Source organism: Rousettus aegyptiacus, unplaced genomic scaffold (genome assembly GCF_014176215.1).
Source record: "Rousettus aegyptiacus isolate mRouAeg1 unplaced genomic scaffold, mRouAeg1.p scaffold_m13_p_10, whole genome shotgun sequence".
NCBI lineage: Eukaryota > Metazoa > Chordata > Mammalia > Chiroptera > Pteropodidae > Rousettus > Rousettus aegyptiacus.
The window spans coordinates 40115631-40137257 of NW_023416285.1; the positions used below are offsets into that span (position 1 = coordinate 40115631).

Sequence of the window (21627 nt, forward strand, 5' to 3'; positions counted from 1 at the left end):
TGTTCCTAAAATAAATATCACTAAATTAAAGAAACTGGGAAAATAAAAGCAAATCTTTATAATCACAGAAAGAAAAGTACAAGCAGAAACGTTAGTTCAAATACTAAATGATGCCATCTAGCGGGAAATTGATTTAAACTTCTCTCCCTGGATCAGAGTCCCGAATTTCGATGCCCCCTCTAAATGTGGTATTTATGGGGCTTTAATAGAATATATTTTCTATATAGCCTCTCCTCTGCCTGGAGATTTTTAACTCACTTAATGTATATGATAGCCCAAGAGTTGTGTTTTAATATTATCCACACTGGAAACTATAAAAATTTCATGTCAGATAAAATTAAGATGCCCAATAATGCATTGTGCTTTCCTTTTTGATCAGAATTTTCACCAACTTCACCACAATAAGTAATTTTGCTGTGGATAACATTCTTTGAAGCATGTAGTCTGTACCAGCCCCTCTGCTAACTTGTGTTATTTTATTTAATCCTTTCAACAACCCTAATAAGGTAGGTCCTATTATGTTACAGGCATACCTCAGAGATATTGTGAATGTGGTTCAATACCATAATAATAAAGCAAGTATCACAATACAGTGGGTTGTAATCTTTTTGCTGGCAGAGGGTCTTGCCTTCAGTTTGTAAAATACGCAACACTTGTAAAGCACAATAAAGTGAAGTGCAATAAAAAAGGTATGCCTATATTTTACAGATGAGATTAAGGCAGAGAGTTTAACTCTCCCAAGGTCACACAGCTAATATGGTACCCGAACCCAGAGCACATCACGCTATTACATGTGGGCACAGGGCTCTGTATGAGAAATATCTTTGATGAGAAATATCATAGTCACGCAAACAGTAAAAAAGGACTAATGATTTTACAATTCTATACTGTCACCTAAATTCAGCCTAGTATACTACATGCAGAGATTAATTATATTCCTTAATTACTGAGGGCTGATTAGGAACATTTTGCTTTGGGATTTTACAACTTGATATTTACAAGGTTTGGATTAATACATCACACACTCAGATGTTCCTTAAATATTGGAAGTAGATTTTTGGTGCTGAAAACTTGAAGATGTTTTCAATACTTTGCTGTTACTCTCCATTTTCCCCCAGTACTAATATAAATTAAACTGATCTGTTTCAAACCTTCTACTATGTGGAGACAAACTGAAACCAATTTATTTATAACTGGTTAGAAAACCCAGTTGATAGGGATCTATCAGCCACGCCAGGCAGCTGAGGTACTAATGAAGCTGGCCTTAAGCATGGGTGCCTGCTCCTACCCACACCTAGGCCTTCCCGGCCTGGCCTGAGCCCACTCAGTGCTAGTAAAAGTCAAACTCTGCTTCCCCAAACCTCACTGAAATGTATCTTTCCTATATAGTTCACTCCCTCCCTAAGGCCTAAAATATCAACTAACTACAAACTGAAAAATTAATCCCTGCTACTACCCTAGCAAGAAATAATGTGAAGGTAACATAGGACTTACCTTCCTGATAACTGCCCTATGCTGAAATCTTCTGAGCATTAGTGAATAAAGAACATCAAATAATGTAATGGATTTTTTTTAAATAGAGTGAACAAACTATAAAAAATTCTCAATTTCTTTTTACATTGCTGAGTGAAAGAAAAACTTGAAAATATGATCTTGTATTTGTACCTGTATATCCCTCACTCTCTTTCCTACCTCCCAGGAGCTCAAAGTGTGAAATAGTAAAGCCCAATGATGCAAAAAAGGTCCAAGTCAATATTCAGCAAAGTGAAGGAAAAAACTTGATGACTAACAAGGAATCTTCTAGTATATTGAACTGGGAAGAATAGAGGAAATAAAAATAATAATAGATAACACTGAGTATTAATTTGTCCCAGACACTTTTCTAAATGTTCTTTGAATGCATTATCACATTTTAATCCCCACAAGAGGATTTCATGAGGTAGGTACAGTTATTAATCTTATAATATAGTAAGAAACTTGAGTGGTTAAGTCATTTGTTGGGGTCATACAGCTAGTAAACTATGGACCTGGAACCAAGCTGTCAGGCCCCAGAGGCCAAGTTCTTATCTAATACACCACATGAAAGAGTAAACCTGTATCATCTTCTTGGAGAGTCAGAGGCAAAGATGCGGTGAAAAATCTGTTGAACGAATCATTCCTTTATTTAATGGACATTTGCCTGATTACAAAGTTATTTAGACTCCTTGCTGTCTTCAAGCTCTTTTATAGAAGTAATGTAATTTTGACTTATTACGCAATTGAATTCACGAGTCCCACAGGATAAGAATCTGGATGTCTTGAAACGATATAGAAGACTAAGCCATTCTTTTCAGGTTAATAACTTTCTTTTTAAATGAGAGAAGAAAAAGAAAAAAACAAACATGGTTACAGGAACTGTGGTATATAAATATTTACATAAAACGAATTAATGCTTTTAACATACCCAATATGACTGAGGGTTTGAAACATCATTTTGGAGATAAGCACGAAGGTCCAAGTCTGATACTGTGGGACACTGAGGTCCGGTCACTGGCTTTCTGGCCCTGATGAAAACTCAAAGGACTCCGACTGAAGCATTAGTTTTGTTTGTAATTTGTAAACGTGGCGGAACAGCCACCAGAGGTCTCCCGCTGCAGGCCGCGCTCATAATTACGGAACTGTGCTGCGGAAAAAGCAGTCGGGTCAGGAGCGCCCTCGGAACCAAAGCGCCAGCCCAGGCTGTAGGGGGCTGCATTTTCAGAGCACCGAGGGGCGGGACGCGCGGGGATCGGCTAGAGCGGCCTGGGTGGCAGAGCACGCGGAAGGTCGGTTGCGGGCTACCAGACCATGCTGAGTAGGGCGTGCGGCAGGCTAGCCTCAGCGCTGCGCGGGACACGCGCGCCCACGTCCGCGGTCGCCCGTAGGTGTCTGCGCGTATTGGGGTCGCGGCCGTCGGCGGACAAGAGCGAGAGGACTGGGGAACCGCACCGCACCTTTGACTCGCCGCTGCTGGAGTTCTTGGTTTGCCCTCTCTCCAAGAAGCCGCTCAGGTGAGTTTCCTTTCGCGGCCTCCCATTGCGGGGAGGGGGCAGGTGACCGCGTGGCTGCTTACAGCGATCGGGGAGCCTTTCAGGTCAATCAGGTTATTCTCCGCTGCCATTTTATAGGGGCCCACCACCTCCCACGCACCTCCTACTGTGGCTAGAAGGGCGGGAGGAGGCAGGAGGGGAGTCGAGCCCCAGGCCTGCCAGATCAAACTACCAACCCACAGGGATGGGTCGCCACTGGCTGTGCATTAGAATCACTGGGGGACTTTATTTTCAATGCCGATCCCCGGGCACCACCCCCCAGGCACTGGAATCAGAAGTCTGGGAGCGGGGCCTGAGCAATACGTATTTTCTTAGAAGGACCCTAAGTAGTTCTGATTTACATTTACAGCCAGGTTTATGAAATATTGAGATTCAGGACTAGTCCAATGCATTCGTGTTTTTAAGCCAAGATGATGAAAAATACTCTGCTAGCCTCCAGATTCTTGTGAAAATGCCGTGCGCAACTGATGGCCTGACGATCTAACGCGTGTCAGCCAGGGGTGGTGCCCTTTTGCTTTTCTGGACTAGCTGGTTTTTGTAAATGTCTCTTTAACCTTTAACTTAACTTAGAGTCCTTAGGATAAACAGCGCTACAGTTTCAGGCTACTAAAACAATATTGACAGCGCGAGTATTGCAGATTGAATGTACTAAACAAAAATGTTATGAGTGGTTATCTTTGGTAGCTTGCTGGTAATTTCAATTTTCATTTGCATTTCTCTTTCTAGATTTTCCTTATAGTGAACATTATTCAATTTTCTTAAACCTTGAAATTATCCTTTGATCTGCCTCTTAGCTAATTGTATAACTAGCCCACTGCAGATTGCTGTGTTCGTTTTCTCATTTCTGCCTTTTATCTTTCTCAAACTTTTGTGTACTTCGAATTTTTCAGTAGTTTCCTTCTAATGAATCAGTTAGATTGCTCCTTAAGCATGCATTCTAAAATGGGGAAGTTGAATTTTTCTCTAGTGTCTGTTCCTGTAATAAATTAACTGGGATGGTTTGGGGAGTGACCAGAGTAATGAAGGAATATTTGGATGGAAAGGGGAGATCTTTTCCTACTGGTAATTTTTAAAAATAAAGGCATAATAAGAATAAAGTGAAAAGAAAATATGAGAGAAAGTGACTAAAACTGGAACAATTAGAGATTCATTTTCTAAGAGAAATGGTTCAATTGGCTATTAACTGCTTTTAGAATTAAAAGTTTAGTTCTGCTTTGCTAGAATTAACTGTGTCAAGAATTGGATAAATGGTGTTGTTCATTGAACATCAGGCTTCCAAGCATTTTTTCTTTTTCCCCCTCAGATATGAAGCATCAACAAATGAATTGATTAATGAAGAGTTGGGAATAGCCTATCCAATTATTGATGGGATTCCTAATATGATACCACAGGCAGCTAGGATGACACATCAAAATAAGAAGCAAGAAGATAATGGAGCAGCACTAGATCATGATTAAAAACAACAAACACAACTAACTTTTCATAATACCTTATACCTTTTAAAAATTCAGGGTGATAGGTAATAAGTGGGGGGAAAGAATGTTTTTGTCTCTTCCTACGTTGACTGTCCTTATTCCACTGGTCTCGTTAGCAGGACTGTTCTACTCAGCCTCCGTGGAAGAAAACTTCCCACAGGGCTGCACTAGCACAACCAGCCTGTGTTTTTACAGTCTGCTCTTACCGATTACCATACCAGTTTATGTGTTCTTCCACCTTTGGACTTGGATGGGTATTAAACTCTTCAGGCATAATTAATGCAACCAAGACAAAATGGTATATACATTAATGATATGTCTTGAGTAACTCTGAAAGCTCAACTAAACTGCAGCGAAGTACTGGACACCCACTTAATTTGCAGGAAAGATGCTTTACCTTGCTTCTGTCAGAGGCTTAGAACTATGGAAGGCTTAGGCTGCAGAAGCATCTTTTATTATACTTTGGTTCTGCCATTGTTTGTGGAAGGTTCTAATTTATAACTGCTGTATTGGAAGAAACATTTTAACAACGTATGGTTGTTTTTGGAAATTAACAGCACCAACAATCATCTGATGACTTTATTTCTTATCTCACTCATCTAAAAGTTAATTTGAAATCTTGTTTTAGAATCAGTCTTTGGTAAAGTCACATGTTACAGATGACTGAAATAATTATAAAGGAGCTATGTGGGAGTAGTTGTAGAGAAATTCATTTGCACTAATGTGATTTAAAACTTTAATAAAATGGAAATTTCATGGACTTGCAGAAATTCTGAGTTAATAAAATTACCTTCATTTCTTTGGCATCAAATTCTTACATTAATAGTAATAAAATAAGATGCTGACCCTTTTCCATAAAAGTTTTCAGGGTTTTGTCTTTTGTTTTTGGTCAAAAAAGTGTGGTTCTAAGGAAGGAAAAAGGTAAAAATATTCTAAATTTTAAAATGTAGGCTATTTTTAGAGATTCTTAGTACCCCAAAATGAATCATTTCCCAGGAGTGTACCTTGGGGGTAGATAGAGGTGAAGTTGGAAGATTTGTAAATAGCCAGCCTGTCCTGTTGAGCTTCTAGCTATGTTTTGAGCCACATTTGTTTGTTTTTTTTTTTTTGCCTTAGGAGACCTATTTAGCACTTCTGAGGACTTGAGCACTTGACATATTAATAGTTCCTGGTTTTTCTGAACTTTCAAGACAATAACGATTTCAGAGGTATAACATAAATGTTTCAGTAGTTACCTTAAAGACCCCTAAGAGTTGAATATAATTTAATTGATTCTTACTAGAATCTTAAAGTAGTTTAACAGAAGCTTTAGACAGTGATTCTTACCCATCAAAAGAAAATTAAAACAGGATATTAGATGCATTTTCTATTGCATTAATTTAATGTATGTACTGCAGTACAAATCACATTTTTTAAATGGCAATATACAAGTAACCTGGAGGATTATAGTTTCCCATTATTTCCTAAAATGGGGGAGAGGGGATATTATTTTTAATTTACCCGAAATCTCCCTGTAGCTAGTATAAATGAAACAATTTTGCTGAAAAAACAAGGGCTCTTCTGAAAAGTCAATTTCAGCTTTTGCAAGTTAAGCATTTTATCATTTTAAAGGAAACTGACAAGCCTACCCCTGGATGAGTTTTAACTCCATCCTCATTTAGCAATCCCTTATATGGTACAAACTACACTAGGTACAGTTTTAAGCATGTTATACATCTTTAACCTTATAACCTAAGGGATAGGATAGGAAATATTAACACCATTTTACAGATGAGAAAACTGAAGCACAGATTAAATGATGTATCCAGGGTAACAGCAATAATTGGACTGAAATCGAAACCGTCTGGCAATGTGGCTTCAGTCTAGCTTCTTAACCCATTATACAGCGATGCTTTATTTTGAACAAATTCATCCTAGGAATCAACATCTTGGGATTCAGATACTATAAAGCACCATATATTTTATCTCTGCTCTAAGACTTAACGTTGTGTTGTAATTACTTGTTTTCTGTCTCCTGTCTAGACAATAAATCTTTCAGCATTTTTTATCTAATGCTTTGTGCAGAACAGGTAATAAGCACTTTCCAAAAGACTGAGCACATGGCCCTGACAAGCCTTATAATTTTAGGCAAGTTATGTAACATCTCTGAGCTTTATTTTTAGGGCTTGAAATCCTTCCCCTGCTTTCATAATATTGTGAAGAAAAAATTAAACTTTACATGTGAAAGCACTTTGTAAAGAACTAAGTGATACTACTGGCAGCATAAGGAGCTGTGCAGACCAATTTCCCAGTGAAACAACCTAATGTGAAAATTATAAAACAACCATGTAGTCTCTGGAAATTGTTTTATGGGCATAAAGCCAAATGTGAAACATAAGATCTAAAACTTGATAAGTACAGCAGTTTGCGACATTTGAACACACGTCTTTCTGCCTCAGCTCAGTGTTGTTGGCTGCACTCTGCTGGAGTGGCCTGTCACTCTTCTCCAAGCTTCTCCTACTTGAGGGTTATGTTGTCTTCCCAGGAGATGCAGGCCACCAGCAGAGTCAGGGAAATAATGTAATTATAAAAGTGTAAATGCATATTTTATCTTAGCTGATCTGCAGAACTGTATAAAACAGTATGTATACAAGAGGTATTTTGGGGTCTATATAATATTGCCATTAACAGCACAAAGGAAGTAGATGGGAGCAAAGCTGAATTACAGTAAAGAAATGACACTAGATGGTTAACCTGAATTCACAGGAAAAGGAGAGAATCAGAAAATGTACTTAAGATTAATTTAACCATGCTACAAATGTATACTTGTTCTCTCAGTTTGAGACATTATGGAAAGTAGTAATTATAACAAAGTATTGTTGGGTTCATAACATGTAGATGAAATATGGGTGGCAATTGCATAAAAGGGGGGAAGGTATAGAACTACCTAGAAGTAATGTTTCTGTTATTTCACTGGCACTCTCAGTAGATCTGCAGTTTTAAAAATTTCTCAGGCCCTCATATACTATTGGTGAGAATATAAAATGCAACGTTTTGGGGCAACAGTTGGTAGTTCCTCAAAAAGTTAAACACAGAGGTACAATATGACCCATCAGTTCCACATCTAGATATGTACTCAAGGGAGATTGGAAACATGTCCACACGAAAACTTGTGCACAAATGTTCACTGCTGCATCATAATAGCCAAAAAGTGGAAAACAAGACAAATATCCATCGAGTGATAAATGGATAAATAAAATGTGGCACAAATACAAGAAATATTATTTGGCAAAAAATAGGAGTGAAGTACTGATACTACAACATAGATGAACCTTAAAAACATGCTAAATGAAAGAAGCCAGTTATTTAAGAAATCATTGATTTCATTTACACAAAATGTACGTAATAGGCAAATCTACAGACACAAAGTAGATTAGTGGTTGCACAGGGCTGGGGGTGAAGGGGAGATGTGGAGGTGGCTAAAGGATATAGGATTTCTCTTTGGGGAGATGAAAATATTCTGAAATAGTGGCAATGGTAGCACAGTTCTGTGAATATTCTAAATCTATTGAGTTGCACACTTTACATGGCTGAATTACCTGCTGTGAATTATGTCAATAAAGCTGTTACTCCCCTCACCCCCCCAAAACCAAAACAGTATCTGAATGTTCAGTGAAAGGCTCAATGGTCCCAAATCATCTGCTGGAGGTCAAATGCTGGTTAGAGGTGTGGGCAGAAATGGAAAGTAGATCTTAAGACTTCTAAATTTTGTTCACTGTGGTGTGCTACTTCTGGTAAGCTTCTGAGAACACCCTTTCTTGAAAATTCTCCCAAGTTTTCTAGTGATGCTCTCCCAAGTTCCTCACTAGCCAGTTGTCCTTGCTTCCAACAGTTAATGCAGACTCTTCATCACTGGCTTCCCTTTACATAGCTCATGCCACACACATTGACCTAATCACCTCTGTTCACTAAAATCCTACCAAGAGAAGTACTGTCTTATTCTTTCACTAATTGGGACTCTTCCCAACTCCTCCTCCGTAGTGATTAGCTAGGACAGGGGACCTCTTGATTCTTTAGAGTCTCTAATCCTCCTTAGTTTCCTTATCTGCCATCACTGACAGGAATCATCTTCAATCATTTCTTGAATAAGATCCTTCCTACCAGCTGAGAATTTTCCATTCTAAGGGAGCAAAAAAGACTTGTCATAATCTACTCTCCCTCTTCACTTTCTTCCAATCCTGCAGAGTGGGCTTTTAAGGAAGCCCCTCTGGACCAAACTCTGCATCTATAGATGAAAAGGATGATAACTGCTTCCAGATCTGGTAAGGGGTTTTAAGTGAAGTAGAAAACAAAGTTATTTAGCATAGCCAAGAACCATAGTAGATACTCACTAGTGTGTAGCTATGGAGAGAAAAGCCTGTCCCCTTTCCGAGTTGTCCCTCTTAAAGTGCTCCATTTGAAAGTGATAGCTATCTATACATAAGCCACTAGGTGGCACTTCTGGCTAACTCATGGCACCACTGGCAACTGAGCAGAGGACTGCACTAACGAAACACTGAGCTAAGTAGCCATATTCTTCAATCATTAATTATAAAATCATCATGGCATCTGCTAGATAGCCATAACAGCTGAAGTGAATCCCAAGAAACAAGTGGAAATAAGAAGAGGGGGAGATGGAATTGAACAGAAGAGGAGAAGCGATACGTGAAATAAGATCATTCCAGGTGCGGGGGGTGGGGGGAGCATGTGCAAAAACACAGGAGACTGTGGCCCATTCAGGAAACAGTTAAAAATAACTAGAATGATGTCTATGAATGCAGGGCAATGGTGGGAGATGGGGCTGGAGCTTAGGGCACATCAGGAAGGATTTGGGAGCTATAATAAGAGCACCAACAAAATTGAAATTTCCCAACTTCAAATAGTTTAATTTGTAGAGCTGTTAAACACTATGGATGGCTCTTCTTCCCAGAAAAAAAGAAAAAGAAAAAGAAAAAAAACCCACATTGAAAATAACAAAGTGGTTTGTATGAGATGGACTCTCGTAGTAGCTATTTGCTGTCTAGTACAGTAGCTGCCAGTCACACATAATGATTGAGCTCTTGAAACATGGCTAGTGTGACTGAGGAACTGAATTTCAAAATCTAATTTTAATATCCACATACTGAACAGTACAGCTTTACATTTCTTCTCACTACTACCAACAAACCTTATCTATAGCAGGGGTTCCACCTTATTACACAGTTCTTATATGGGAGAATTCCAGCCTCACAGAACATTCTATTGGACAGTGTTGGTCTAGATACAAAACCAATTGAGAGGCAAATGCAGTGCTGGGATAGATGATGAGGGCGTGAACTACAACACTGACAGTGGTGTCAGAGATATTTGGAACTAGAATTGTCAGGGTGTGACTGATTATTGAATGTGGTAGGTCAAAAAGGAAGGGAAGATGATTGCAGGCTTCTGCCTGGGATGTTGGTGGTACCACCCCAAAATGGGATACAGGAAAAATGCTCACTTTCCTTGAACATGTTGAAATTAAGGAGCCATGTGGTATACAGGTTGAGACAGAGACTACATAGGAAAATGACTGTGGTGTTGGAATGTATCAGTTCCTGTAGGTCAGAGAGAGAGAGATCTGAGTACCATCAGCAGGGAAATAACTGAAACCATGGAGCTGATACGGAGTACGTGGAGAGTGAGAAAACAGGGCTGTACTAGCAGCATTTTAGGTCAGGGAAGTTTAAGAGAAACATGCAAAGGAGATGGGAAGGAAGCCAAGAAAAAGCCAGTCTAGCAGTTCATGACAGTTCTGAGGAGAAAGTAGTCAACAGTTTCAAATGCAATAAATATGATTTAAGATAGAAATGGGCAAGTTTCCATTGAAATGTGCATCTTTGACTTTTATTAGCAGCTTGAGTGAGAGAAGCACCACATAAGCCCTGGACAAACCCCCAAAAGCTTATGAGAGAAAAATAAACTTATTTAATGCACTGTGTTTTGGAGATGCCTTGTTTAACAGCCTAATCTCTAACTAATAGATCTTACATGCAAAAACAGTGATTCTAAACATAATGAATAATCAGCAAGACTTTAATGTTACTAAATTTTTGAGTTAATTTTATTTTTGAAACTATTTCCAAAAATGGGTAGAATGTCAGGTAGGGTCAGCCAAATCCTCTGTTGTTGTTGATGGCTAACTGAAGCGCTTCTTCCACTCTCTCCATTGTAGAATATTTAGGGAGGTAGAGGGCACTAAAACATGTCTGTGCTCTTATGGGATCTTTCTCATTTAGATTTTCAGGACAGCAAAATGTTATTTTCATGTTCTTTAAGCCTTTTACTTGAATTCTGTCAGTTCCTGTAAGAAACACTATAAAGAAGAATAAAATTGATCTGCTTCAGAGATGACCAAAATTTATATAGAGAAAATATTTTTATTCAAAAACACTTATTGAGGGCCCATGTGTGGCATTAGACTGCACTAGGGCCCATACTGGGACTAAGTCTGACACACTGTCACTGCCCTTGAGCAGCTTACAGCCTGGCTGGAAATATGAGAGAGATTCTTGCGCAGAAAGAGACAAACAAAAGAGAAAAATAAAAGGGTGTGAGACAGCCAAACAATATGTGATAAAATTAAGTGTCTTCTGAGTATAAATGCTGTGGTTCAGAGCAGGGAGAGAGAGAGCATCAGGCTGAGATGACCAAGGAGACTTCCAAGAATTTGGAATTAAACAGGACCTTTAAGGAGGAAAAGATTTAGAGAGGCAACAAGGAGGTAGGAGAAAGTTTAAGGCAGGACAAAGAGCTTCAAAGATAGCCTGGAGGTGGGAGCATGCAAGAAAACTTAGGACCTAGATTATTGAACTATGACACAACTACAGAAAAAAAGGATGAAGGAAGAACAATTTTAAAGTAGTAAGGCTCAAATCACAATAAAAAAAGACCTATATTAACATTTATTTTTTGATGTTGAGACAACTGGCATAGGGGGCATTCAATTGGACTGGGAGTAGCTCTTAAACTAAGTATGATTTGTTGCAAAAGGTGCCTATGACAAACAAGATTTTATCCCACAAAAGACACATGATTAGAGATCTACTCCTGATGTAATACTTACCAAGGAATTTCTTCTTTTCCTCCAAAGTCAATTTGTGTAAAGCTTTCCAAAACATCACTATAGTGGGATGTGAATTGTCATATCCTTGTTCGTAATGAGCATTCTAAAAAAAAAAAAAAAAAAAAAAAAGCAAAAGCAAAAGAAAGGATTAAGGAAATAGAAAATTTTAAATTCGAACTACTGGGCCTTTATGATGTACCTTTTCAAATGTTTCCCAGTCATAATCTGTATTTCCAGTAATCACATCCTTTAGTTCTTCAGGATAGAAAAATTCAATAATCTCCTTGTCACATACTTTGTAAAATCCTCTTTGAAATTCTTCATAAACTGCCTTTATAGAGATGTTGAAGATGTAATCCACATACTTAGAAACATAGTCTCTCCTTTAATGAAACAAAAAATGATTTCAGCTTACTGCAATACCCTAAACAAAATGGAGGAGGGGAGGGAAGATTATAAAAATAACTAGAATACCTAACAATCAAGTGCTTACCATGTATCATGGACTATTATAGCCATTTTTCATAATTATTTTCATAAAACTCTGAGGTAGATTCTTATGACATTTCAGTGAAGAGGAAATGAGAGTGAAATTACGTGATTATTCAGGATCACGAAGAGAATTTACAAGTTAAAACAGAAAAAATTTGGAAAAATAAAACCTGACCTGCTAACAGGCATGTCTGGGAAATAGGCTTGAGTGATGGAAGAAATTTTATTTTATACTTTTCTATATTGTCTGGATTTGTAATAGTGAGTAATTATTATTATTTGTATTTAACACAAATAAAGAAGGTATTTATACTTCTAGCCATGATGGAGTAGCTTGAAGCAAATGCTCCCAATAAGAACCAGAAAAGGGAAGATAATATACAAAAACACACCTAGCTCCAAGCTTTCTAATCTGAGACAAGACTCAAGAGGCCTCTGGACTAAGAGAGGAAGGAAGCTCACTGAAGTGAACCCAGCATTTTGCTTGCGGTATTTTTCCTTTGTGTGCATTTACCAATTCTTTCAGGGAAAGGGGCCAGGCAAAAAGTAGTTAAGCAGCAGAGAACCTTATATCCATGAATAATACTATGGATAAACTGGGGTGTATTTATAAATATACTATAGAGCTAGAATTGTTTCTTGACTTGTACTCTTATCATCTGTGCACTCTTTGATACAAATTTTTTAAAATAAAGATTTAAAAAATAAAAATACTTGGCTTAGGCCAGAATAAACAGTAGGTAGATATCCCTTTGTGACTGACTAACTATCCAGGGAACATCTATAACCCTTCTGTGCCTTCAAATGGCATCCCATAAGGTGTTAGGAAGTCAAGATGTCACAGCAATATCTAATAACATTAACAAATACTAAGTGTCTGCTAGGGACCATGCACCAGTGTATTCATGTTACTGGGTATACAATGGTGAGTAAGACAGACCAAGTCCCTACCATCTTGCAGCTCATCACTGTCGGGGAACACTGATAAGCAATTAAGCAAATAAATCCTAAAGACAGGTAATGTATTATATAAAAAAATAAATAAATAAAGCAGGGTAAGCAGATTGAGAGAGAGGTTGACGATATAATTCTAGACAGGAGGAAAAGGGAAAGTCTCCGAGAAAGCCACTTCTTTCCCTACCAGAATATGAACTCCAGAAGACATACACATACACACAACACACATCAACTCTCTACCTTATTAAAAAATGATTGAGAATGGAAAATTATAACTGCAAGAAATTTTAAAGCCCAGTGAAATAGTGTATAAACAAAAATTTTTCATTTTTTTTGTACCTACTTGTTAGTCTGGTCAACAATTATGCAACTTCCATTAGGAATTAAGTCTACATCATCTTTGTCCCAATGTACCTGTAACCACAAATGAACTAGGTAGTATCTCCAAAATAATTCTGAACACTCTATCAACAAATACACTTTGAAGCACACCAATTTTCCTCAAGCATATAGAAATGTACATTTTTGTCTAAAAACTAGCAAGGAATATACAAATAAAAATTACTACCTTATGCAGATTGAAATTTTTTTTAAACTTGAATTATCTATTTTAATTGATCATACATCGAAAAAATTAATTAGATAATTGCCATATCTCAGTATTCACTTTATACAGTATAGACCTAGTATGGTAGATTTGCAAAACTGGCCATAAGTTCCTCCCACGCTGGAATTCATGTTCCTTTGCAATCTGACTCTGCAACAACTACCATCAAGAGGGGGAGTCTGTTTCTTTTGCCCTTGATGAATCTAGATGTTACTTTGTGAAGTACTTCGGCCAGTGGATCTCAGATAAGTGAAACATGAAAAGAAGCTTATATGTTGGGGCTTGCCATCTCTTTGTACCCTGAGACCATTCTGTGAAGAAGCTTCAGTTAGCTTACTAGAAGATAAGAGAACAAAGATAAGCTGTTCTGGCTGATGCCCCCATAAACCAACCAGCCTTCCAAGTATGTGGGCAAGGCCACCGTAGACCATGCAGCCAAGTTAAGCCAGACCAGAAACCCACAGAATTGTTTGTTGTTTTAAGCTACTAAGTTTAGGTGTTGTCTATTACATAGTAAAATCTAACTGATACACCCAGCCTATGAAAAATGAGGGAAAAAAACCTTTTGCATTAGCTTAATTCAGAAGTTCATTTTTTAATAGAGTGACATGTTTAGATTAAGTATTTAAAGGGTTAATCAGTTTAAATCTGATCTGTAACCTGATTTTAATTGTTACTCACATTAAAGTGGATATAAAATTCTTCTCCAAAGTTATCACTTCTATCATCCAGAAGTGTTTGCAAACTCCTAAAAACAAATAATTTGATTTTTTAAAAGTCAATAATCATGCTCACTAGATACATCATCTAAAATAAATGTCAAGTGCATAACTATTCTGAAAGTGGAAGGTCAAAGTACAATTCACAGTACCCATTCCTCTGTGTGATAACAGCCTAAATACAGCCAGACCTCAACTGTAAATGTGAGGTTTAGAAGTTTATTTACAATTTTGCAGGTTCCCCACCCGATTCCCAGCTCTCTTCCTACCACCCTAACTTCCTTTACCCAGTGACTGCAGGTTTCTATTTAGAAAGCAATTGATAACATATTTACAGACACTAAAACTCATTCAAATTGGCTTTACTTTTATTTGAGCTTTGGAACTTTATTTACAGAATAAATAATAGAAATAATAGATCTTTTAAATATCAGGTATCACTTAGGAAATCTGAGGAGTGTTTAGGTGAAAGGGGCTCTGTATCTATGGTCCCAATATCATCAAGCTTAAGACAGACCTGAACTTTGACTACCTTAATTGTTTTAAAGCGTCTATGAGAACACAGGTTATATCAAAATGGATAGCAGTCAGTCTTTTTATATTTCCAGCCTCTGTTGTCTTATGGTACTTTTTAAAGTAATATGTTTCATATTATATTATTTACTCCTTCATTCATCTAACCAATATTTATTAAGAACCTAATATGGCAGGCATAAGGAATATAAAGCTGAGACTAAGACATTCCTTTCCTGTCAATAAACTCTGAGAATAATAGGTTAAGATATGCTGATGAAAGTTTCACCTACAGTATTGTGAGATGTGTGTAGCCAGAAAGTGTAAATAGTACAGGTATAACTTGGAAGAGCTTGGTTAACTCTTTCCAAAGGGATACATGTCATTGGGGAAGGTTTCCCTCTGGGAGAAGGTGAAAACCAAGTTGTTTCTTTTCCCTACTGTTTTTTTTTATTATGGTATTATGATAAAGCAAACCACATTTTATTCATTGTGGTTTTTCGGGGGATAGTGGGGAGGGAGAGTAATGGGAAATCAACTGACAAAACTGGATTCATAATATTCAGTTCATAACACTCTCGTTACATGTCCATGCATGACTTATTTATGGTTTTTTTTATGAAAAACACCCATGAACCTGTCTCCCAAAATAAGAACTAAAACACTGCTAATATCTTATACCTACCTATGAGGATACCTCCCCCCACCCCATTTTTTTACCAACCCCAAAATGGTGTCTTTGCTCTTTCATTAAGGTATCTCTTGATGAACAGAAAACTTCTTTAATCTTATTGTAGTCAAATTTACCAATCTTTCTAATGTTGGTATTTTTTATGTCTTAAGAAATCCCAAAGGTGAGAGATATTTGTCCACATTTCCATCATTTTTACATTTAAGTACCTTAGCTAGCTGTGTGAAGTTGATTTTTGTACGTGACAAGGTACAAAAATCAACTTGACATTTTGCCCCATATGCATTAACTGAACAGTACTTCTGTTCCCACTGATCTAACATGCTACCTCTAACCAAGTTCCACATGTGCATGGGTCACTTTCTGAGCTCCTTCTTCTGTCCCACTGGAAAACGTGCACCAATACCATACTGTCCTTATTAATGCAGCTTTCTAATGATTCTTGATATATGATGGGCCACATTGTTCTCTGAAAAGGGAGTTACCAATTTGCACATCCATTGATACCTGAAATTAAAGTTAACTTTTTTCCCCAAACTCTTGCTAACTTTATATAGCATCAGTATTTCTAACCACTGTCAATTTAAAATACAAATGAGCCTCTCATTTCAATCTGCATTCCATGATCACTAGGAAGACTGATTTTATTTATGTGGGTTTCCTTATTTGTACACTTTGTAAATTTTTCTTATAGGTGTATAGGAACACTTTATACAGCAGGGAATGTAGCCCTTTCTATTGTATGTTACCAATATTTTTTGTGAGGTTGTGGCTTGTCTTTTAACTTAAACTTAAGTTTTCACTTTAAAGGTGATAATATGAAACAACATTTGAAATAAAGGTCAGTTAAGATTTCACACCAAGGGTAACCTATGCTGTGCCCAGATTTATTTCTATTCGAATAAAATTCAAAGATTAATGCAAGCACTAAGGACTAATTATATAAAAACTACTTTTCCTAATTTGAGAAAGTTAAATTATTAATACAACAATTCTTGCTTAAGTTAAAATTGGTTTAAAATACCCAGAATGCTATTGTTGAACATAGAAATATTACTGGGGATGGGGATAATGCTTAAATATTTATCTAAATATGTTAGGTAGTGTTCTAAAAAAGTGACTAGGTTTACTTACTTTCCCAAAACAGGACTGAGTTCTTTCAAGTCTTCTAATGATGGTGTTTGGTCTAAAAGTTTCTTAAACAGAGCCAGTGGGAAAGGGATGTTGGCAACATTGCAGTTAAACAGGGAAAGTCCACATAGAACCCCAAAGAAGAAATATCTTTTCTTCTCAAATTTAGGCTAAAAAGAGAAAAAAAATATTAACGTGAATTTTTGCAGTACAATGACATATTTATATTAGGTAAACCTTTTTCTTCCCCTTTCACAAAATCAAATCTCAAATTAAAACCAAAACACTTGATGTAAGAAAGTTTAGGGTGAAAAAGGGGAAGGGATTAAAAAGTACAAACTGGTAGTTACAAAATAGTCATGGGATGTAAAGTACAGCATACGGAATGTAGTCAATAATACTGTACTAACTACATATGGTGTCAAATGGGTACTAGATTTATTAGGGTGATCACAAGTTATAGAAATGTCTAATCACTGTTGTATACTTAAAACTAATAAAATACTGTATGTCTACTGTAATAGAAAAATAAAATGTTATTAAAGTAAGAAAAAATATTTAGAGCTTATATCCAATCACTAAGTCACCGTAAATCCCTGCCAGTTCTGGTTACTAAAGCATTAACAGAATGGAGGCTGAGGAAATAGGAGAGATGTTTAGGGGGAAAAAAACTTCACCAAGTAGTAAATACGTCCTAGAGATCTAATGCACAGTAGTAAATATAGACAACAATACTGAATTGTAATCACCAAATATGTTGAGACTAGATCTTAATTACTCAAACCACTAAAAAGAAATAATTATGTGACATGATAGAGGTGCTAATTATTGCTACAGTGGCAATCATAGCAAAACATTTAAATGCATTAAATCAATATATTGTACACCTTAAATTTATACAATGTTGTATGTCATTAATTTCAAAAAAATAAACGAAAGCATTAACAGGAATAGAAACACATTAGGCTCAGTAATCTTTATAGACTAAAGTTTTCACAATTGCCTTTGTCTTCAAGTTCATCAGGAAAAATAGAACTGTAACAAAAAATGAGTGCCTGAGAAATAAGGCGTTCATTTTTATCTCTACAGTCTGTAGAGGTCAAAAACATATACTGCTTAAAAGTTCTCCAGTGTGGACATGACAACCCAGGGAAAGTGGATCCCATTTTAGAGAAAATAATCACCTTTTTAGAATTAAAATTTATCTCCACATTATAACAATAATTCTACTACTAATATAAAACAGTCTGGACAACCTAATTTTCTATGGTAAGTGACACACCTTTTCTGTCAGGAAGTATCAGAAGCAAAGACAAGGAGACTTACCCTGGCAGGAAACCACATATAGGAAGCTTCTTCAGGATACATGAACATCCCATATTCTGGTCGGATCATCTCTTCAAACAGGCAGTGGAAAAACTCTGCCTTGACTCCTCCAGAGTCATGTTCAATTTCTCCAATAAATGAAACCTGAACAAATAAAACATCACTTCCAGGGCTATGTATTGCTATGCATTAAGTCTCATTTAATAGTAACAGCTAACATTATCATGGGCCCAAGTATTTGGTAGGTGCTGTGGTAAGCAGTTTACTCATATTTTTGTATTTAATCTCATTAATTCTCCGAGGGTGAGGGGGCTATAAGAATTTAAATAACCGTCCCAAGGTTATACAACTGCTAAAATGGTGCATCCCAGATTTAATCCTAAGTCTGTGAAACCTCAGAGCCTCGTCTTTACCACTAAATTGACCTCAACTGACATCATTATTAGTTAAAAGGTATATTAAGTATAATGAAAATAAAGAAATAAGAAATATTAGAATTTTTAAAAAACCAAAAAACCAGAGCACGCATAAAATATTTATTGGCTTGGCTGTTTACTCCTTGAGGGGGCAGCACCAATCCCTCTCCAGGATGATTCTGTGATAACTCATCCTTGCTCCTGTAATTACTCGCTCCATTCCTGCCTTTTCTCCTGGAATCCTTCACTTCAGTTTTCAAATGTGTTAAGATCTCCCCAATGCTTAAAAGGAAAACAAGACAAACAAAACCCTCAATACCATTGTCTCCAAAACAGACAAATACTGGCTCCTCTTACCCTAAGGATGCCAAATTTCGGAGAATTCTGTTACCAACTTCCAAACCCCGTCTCTACTTAAAAGCTTTTCTCTAAGAGGACCAAGAACCTGGAATCTCCAAATCCAAGGACTTTTCCTCATGTCTCATGTCCTTGATTTTTACTAACTCATTTTACACTTCTAACCACCTTTTCTTTCTTAACACTCTTTTTTCCCTTGCTTTCTCTTACAGAGCACTGTTTAGGTTTTTATTTCTCTTCTTTTTCCTGCTGCTTTAATACCGGAAATTCCTTTCTGCTCTTTCTCTGGATGTTCATTTTTCTCTTTAAACTTCATTTATCACTTGTAGGCATTTAACCTTCATATCCATCTATCTTCTCTCCTGATTAATACGCACTCATTTCCAAAAGGCCTGGTCAACATTTCCAGCTGGATATTCCACCAGTACTCCCCAAAGGCTCTTTTTTACTGGTTTATTGGATGAATGCCTCTTCCATTTACAGAGATGCAAATTTCAAACCTCAGTGAATTATTTATAAGCTTCTAATACCAGGTGTTAAAACTGCCCCACCCCCCGTATGAGCAAGTTCCATAGTCTCACAAAGCTTCAGTTTTCCCACAAGATTATCAAAAAGAATGCGATAACATGTGAAATGCCTCAACAGTTTAAAAATAGTAACTGCTCATTGAATGTTGCCTAAATTTTAAAAATGGATGAATGAAATATAAAAGTGGAACTAAAATAGCTGAGTAGATGGCTGACACAGGTTAGAATCACGTGAGTTCATTAGATTTTTAAAATTATTTGTGTATTAGACACATGGAAATGCCAACTCTTAACTGCAAACCCTACTGCAACATACTTTTAAAATAGGATTTTGAGCTTTAGTCAAGTCAATCTTTCTTTAATCAGAGTAGGATAAGTCATAAACTAGGGTCTTCCATCAAAAAAAATACTCTAATAAATATCAGGCAAATCTTTATTTGGAAAGTCTACGACTGATGGTTAGACCCAAATCCTGGCTCTGATATTCATCAGTTGTCTTACCCTTGGATAAGTCACCTAAAAGTTCTGTATCTCAGTTTCCCCATCTGTAAAATGAGGAAAAAATATAACCTTTCACACATTGTTGGTGAAAGGGTTACTTACACAAGCAACAGTTCCTAGCACAAGGAAAACATTCACTAGAATCTACCAGTCATTACTATTTTTCTGTGTCAAATATTTACTATTAAGCTACATAGTTTCTAAGCCAAAGGTCATTTATGAATGTTCAGAACATAATATCTACAATTACATCCTCAAAAAAAAACTATGTAGTCAATAAAGAGACTGTTTTCCACAGAGTGATACAGGTCCCTGCATGAGAGCAGAAACAAACTCTTAATTCTTCTCTGTGTCATCCCCATCTCACTGAAACCCTTGAAAAGTGGTGACTAGATCGCTTATTATTAGTACTGGACTTTCCACTTGACTAGGCTGGGGGAGGACAACTATTTGCCAGCTGCTTCTGAGCCTGGGCTATACTGACGAAGTGCCTGCAGCTATCACCTGAAACTCACAGGTAACTGGGGAATTGGGGGAATTCTAAAACAGACCACCTCAGTGGCAAAAGGAGATAATTTCCCATCTGTAAGACCTGTTTTTACTTTATGTCTTCCTTCTTTGGCAGCAAAATTATTGAGAATTATACTTTACCATTAACTCTTTCCTCAGATCTTCATTCTCAAATTGATTTAACTGACTCAAAACATCCTCAATCAAGTGACTCCTTCTGATCGTTAGGTTAAAGGTGGGCAGCCAAGTTAAACTGGACCCTCCATGTTCCACAATTCCAGCAAACTGCATACAAGCTCTAAATTTTTTCTCCTAGGAGAACAGAAATATTTCAATTAATTTCATCATTTACTCTAAATAGAAGTTTATAATGTGGAATACACTGGTTCAGTTTATTGTGAGTACATATCACAGACATTTACAAAAAGAGCCTTATGTATGCCACTAGAGATAAGGTATATATTCGGTATTCACCCTCAGGGAGCAGAAAAAACATGAGACCTAAGAAGTGAAAAGCTTTGGGAGCCCACCTGGGTGAGCAGGAAAGTGACCCACGGCAGGCTCCATTGGACCACTTCATGATGTAAACACAATTATTAAAACTTCAGTTACCAAAGCTAATGAACACCAATAGGCTAAAGAGACATATTAGTAAACACCGAAGCAATACACTGAAACAATCTCATTATGAAGTGAAGTTCAGAAGTTTAAAAGGAAGAAGACAAAAAGAAAAATTCAGGTATGAGACCTCTCTAAAGATACCCTATTCTAGAAGGAAAACCCAGATGAGATTTTAGGTGACAGATAATCTAAGAATATGAGAGAGAAAGAGACAGACAGACAAGTACACACAGAGACTATGGAAACCAAATGGCAATTTGGGATAATTAAAGTTTGTGGTTCTTAGCAAAACAAAGAGCAATCAAATACTAGTTCTACAAAATTACCACTGAACACTTGGTTTAAAGTCAGGAGAAAATAGTTAAAAGAAATGAAGCAAAATTACATAATTTCTTCCTTTCATTTTCCTTTATTAAATATTTTGTTAATGGTCATACTGAGAACTCATAAATCAATTTTCTATTTTGTTTTATTATGGTAATTACATAATGTGAAAGTATACTTTTATGACATATTTGAATATTATTCATACATATACAGATGCATATGAGAGTAAAAGTGATAATAGGAGCTAACACTTCGAAGCACTTAGATTGTGCAGAGCACTGTTCTAA

The 21627-nt window shown here is 36.8% G+C and overlaps 3 protein-coding genes and 1 long non-coding RNA gene across 5 annotated transcripts in view; 2 read left to right on the plus strand and 2 right to left on the minus strand.

Annotated features, from left to right (window-relative positions):
• The window catches only part of LOC107518931, a 28659-nt gene extending 25788 nt beyond the window's left edge, over positions 1–2871 (minus strand). The window contains exon 1 of the long non-coding RNA XR_001598982.2: positions 2444–2871. This is a non-coding gene — a long non-coding RNA (uncharacterized LOC107518931). The remainder of the gene's footprint in view (positions 1–2443) is intronic.
• Positions 2547–4626, plus strand: PYURF (PIGY upstream reading frame). The gene is given in 3 exon segments (XM_016161047.2): positions 2547–2803; positions 2805–3029; positions 4372–4626. Coding segments are annotated over 3 exon segments (636 nt in total). The 3' UTR covers positions 4526–4626.
• PIGY (phosphatidylinositol glycan anchor biosynthesis class Y) lies at positions 4580–5349 on the plus strand. The gene has a single exon (XM_036227716.1). The coding sequence runs from the start codon at positions 4608–4610 to the stop codon at positions 4821–4823; it is 216 nt and encodes a 71-aa protein (XP_036083609.1). The 5' UTR covers positions 4580–4607; the 3' UTR covers positions 4824–5349.
• A 5265-nt stretch (positions 5350–10614) lies between these two features.
• The window catches only part of HERC5 (HECT and RLD domain containing E3 ubiquitin protein ligase 5), a 33503-nt gene continuing 22490 nt past the window's right edge, over positions 10615–21627 (minus strand). For both annotated transcript variants that reach the window (XM_036227714.1, XM_016161039.2), the window contains 8 exons: positions 20534–20704; positions 18082–18225; positions 16759–16925; positions 14383–14449; positions 13438–13508; positions 11845–12028; positions 11646–11748; positions 10615–10895 (listed from right to left, as the gene is read on the minus strand). In XM_036227714.1, coding sequence (XP_036083607.1) covers positions 10690–10895; positions 11646–11748; positions 11845–12028; positions 13438–13508; positions 14383–14449; positions 16759–16925; positions 18082–18225; positions 20534–20704 — 1113 coding nt within the window. In that variant the 3' untranslated portion in view covers positions 10615–10689. The remainder of the gene's footprint in view (positions 10896–11645; positions 11749–11844; positions 12029–13437; positions 13509–14382; positions 14450–16758; positions 16926–18081; positions 18226–20533; positions 20705–21627) is intronic.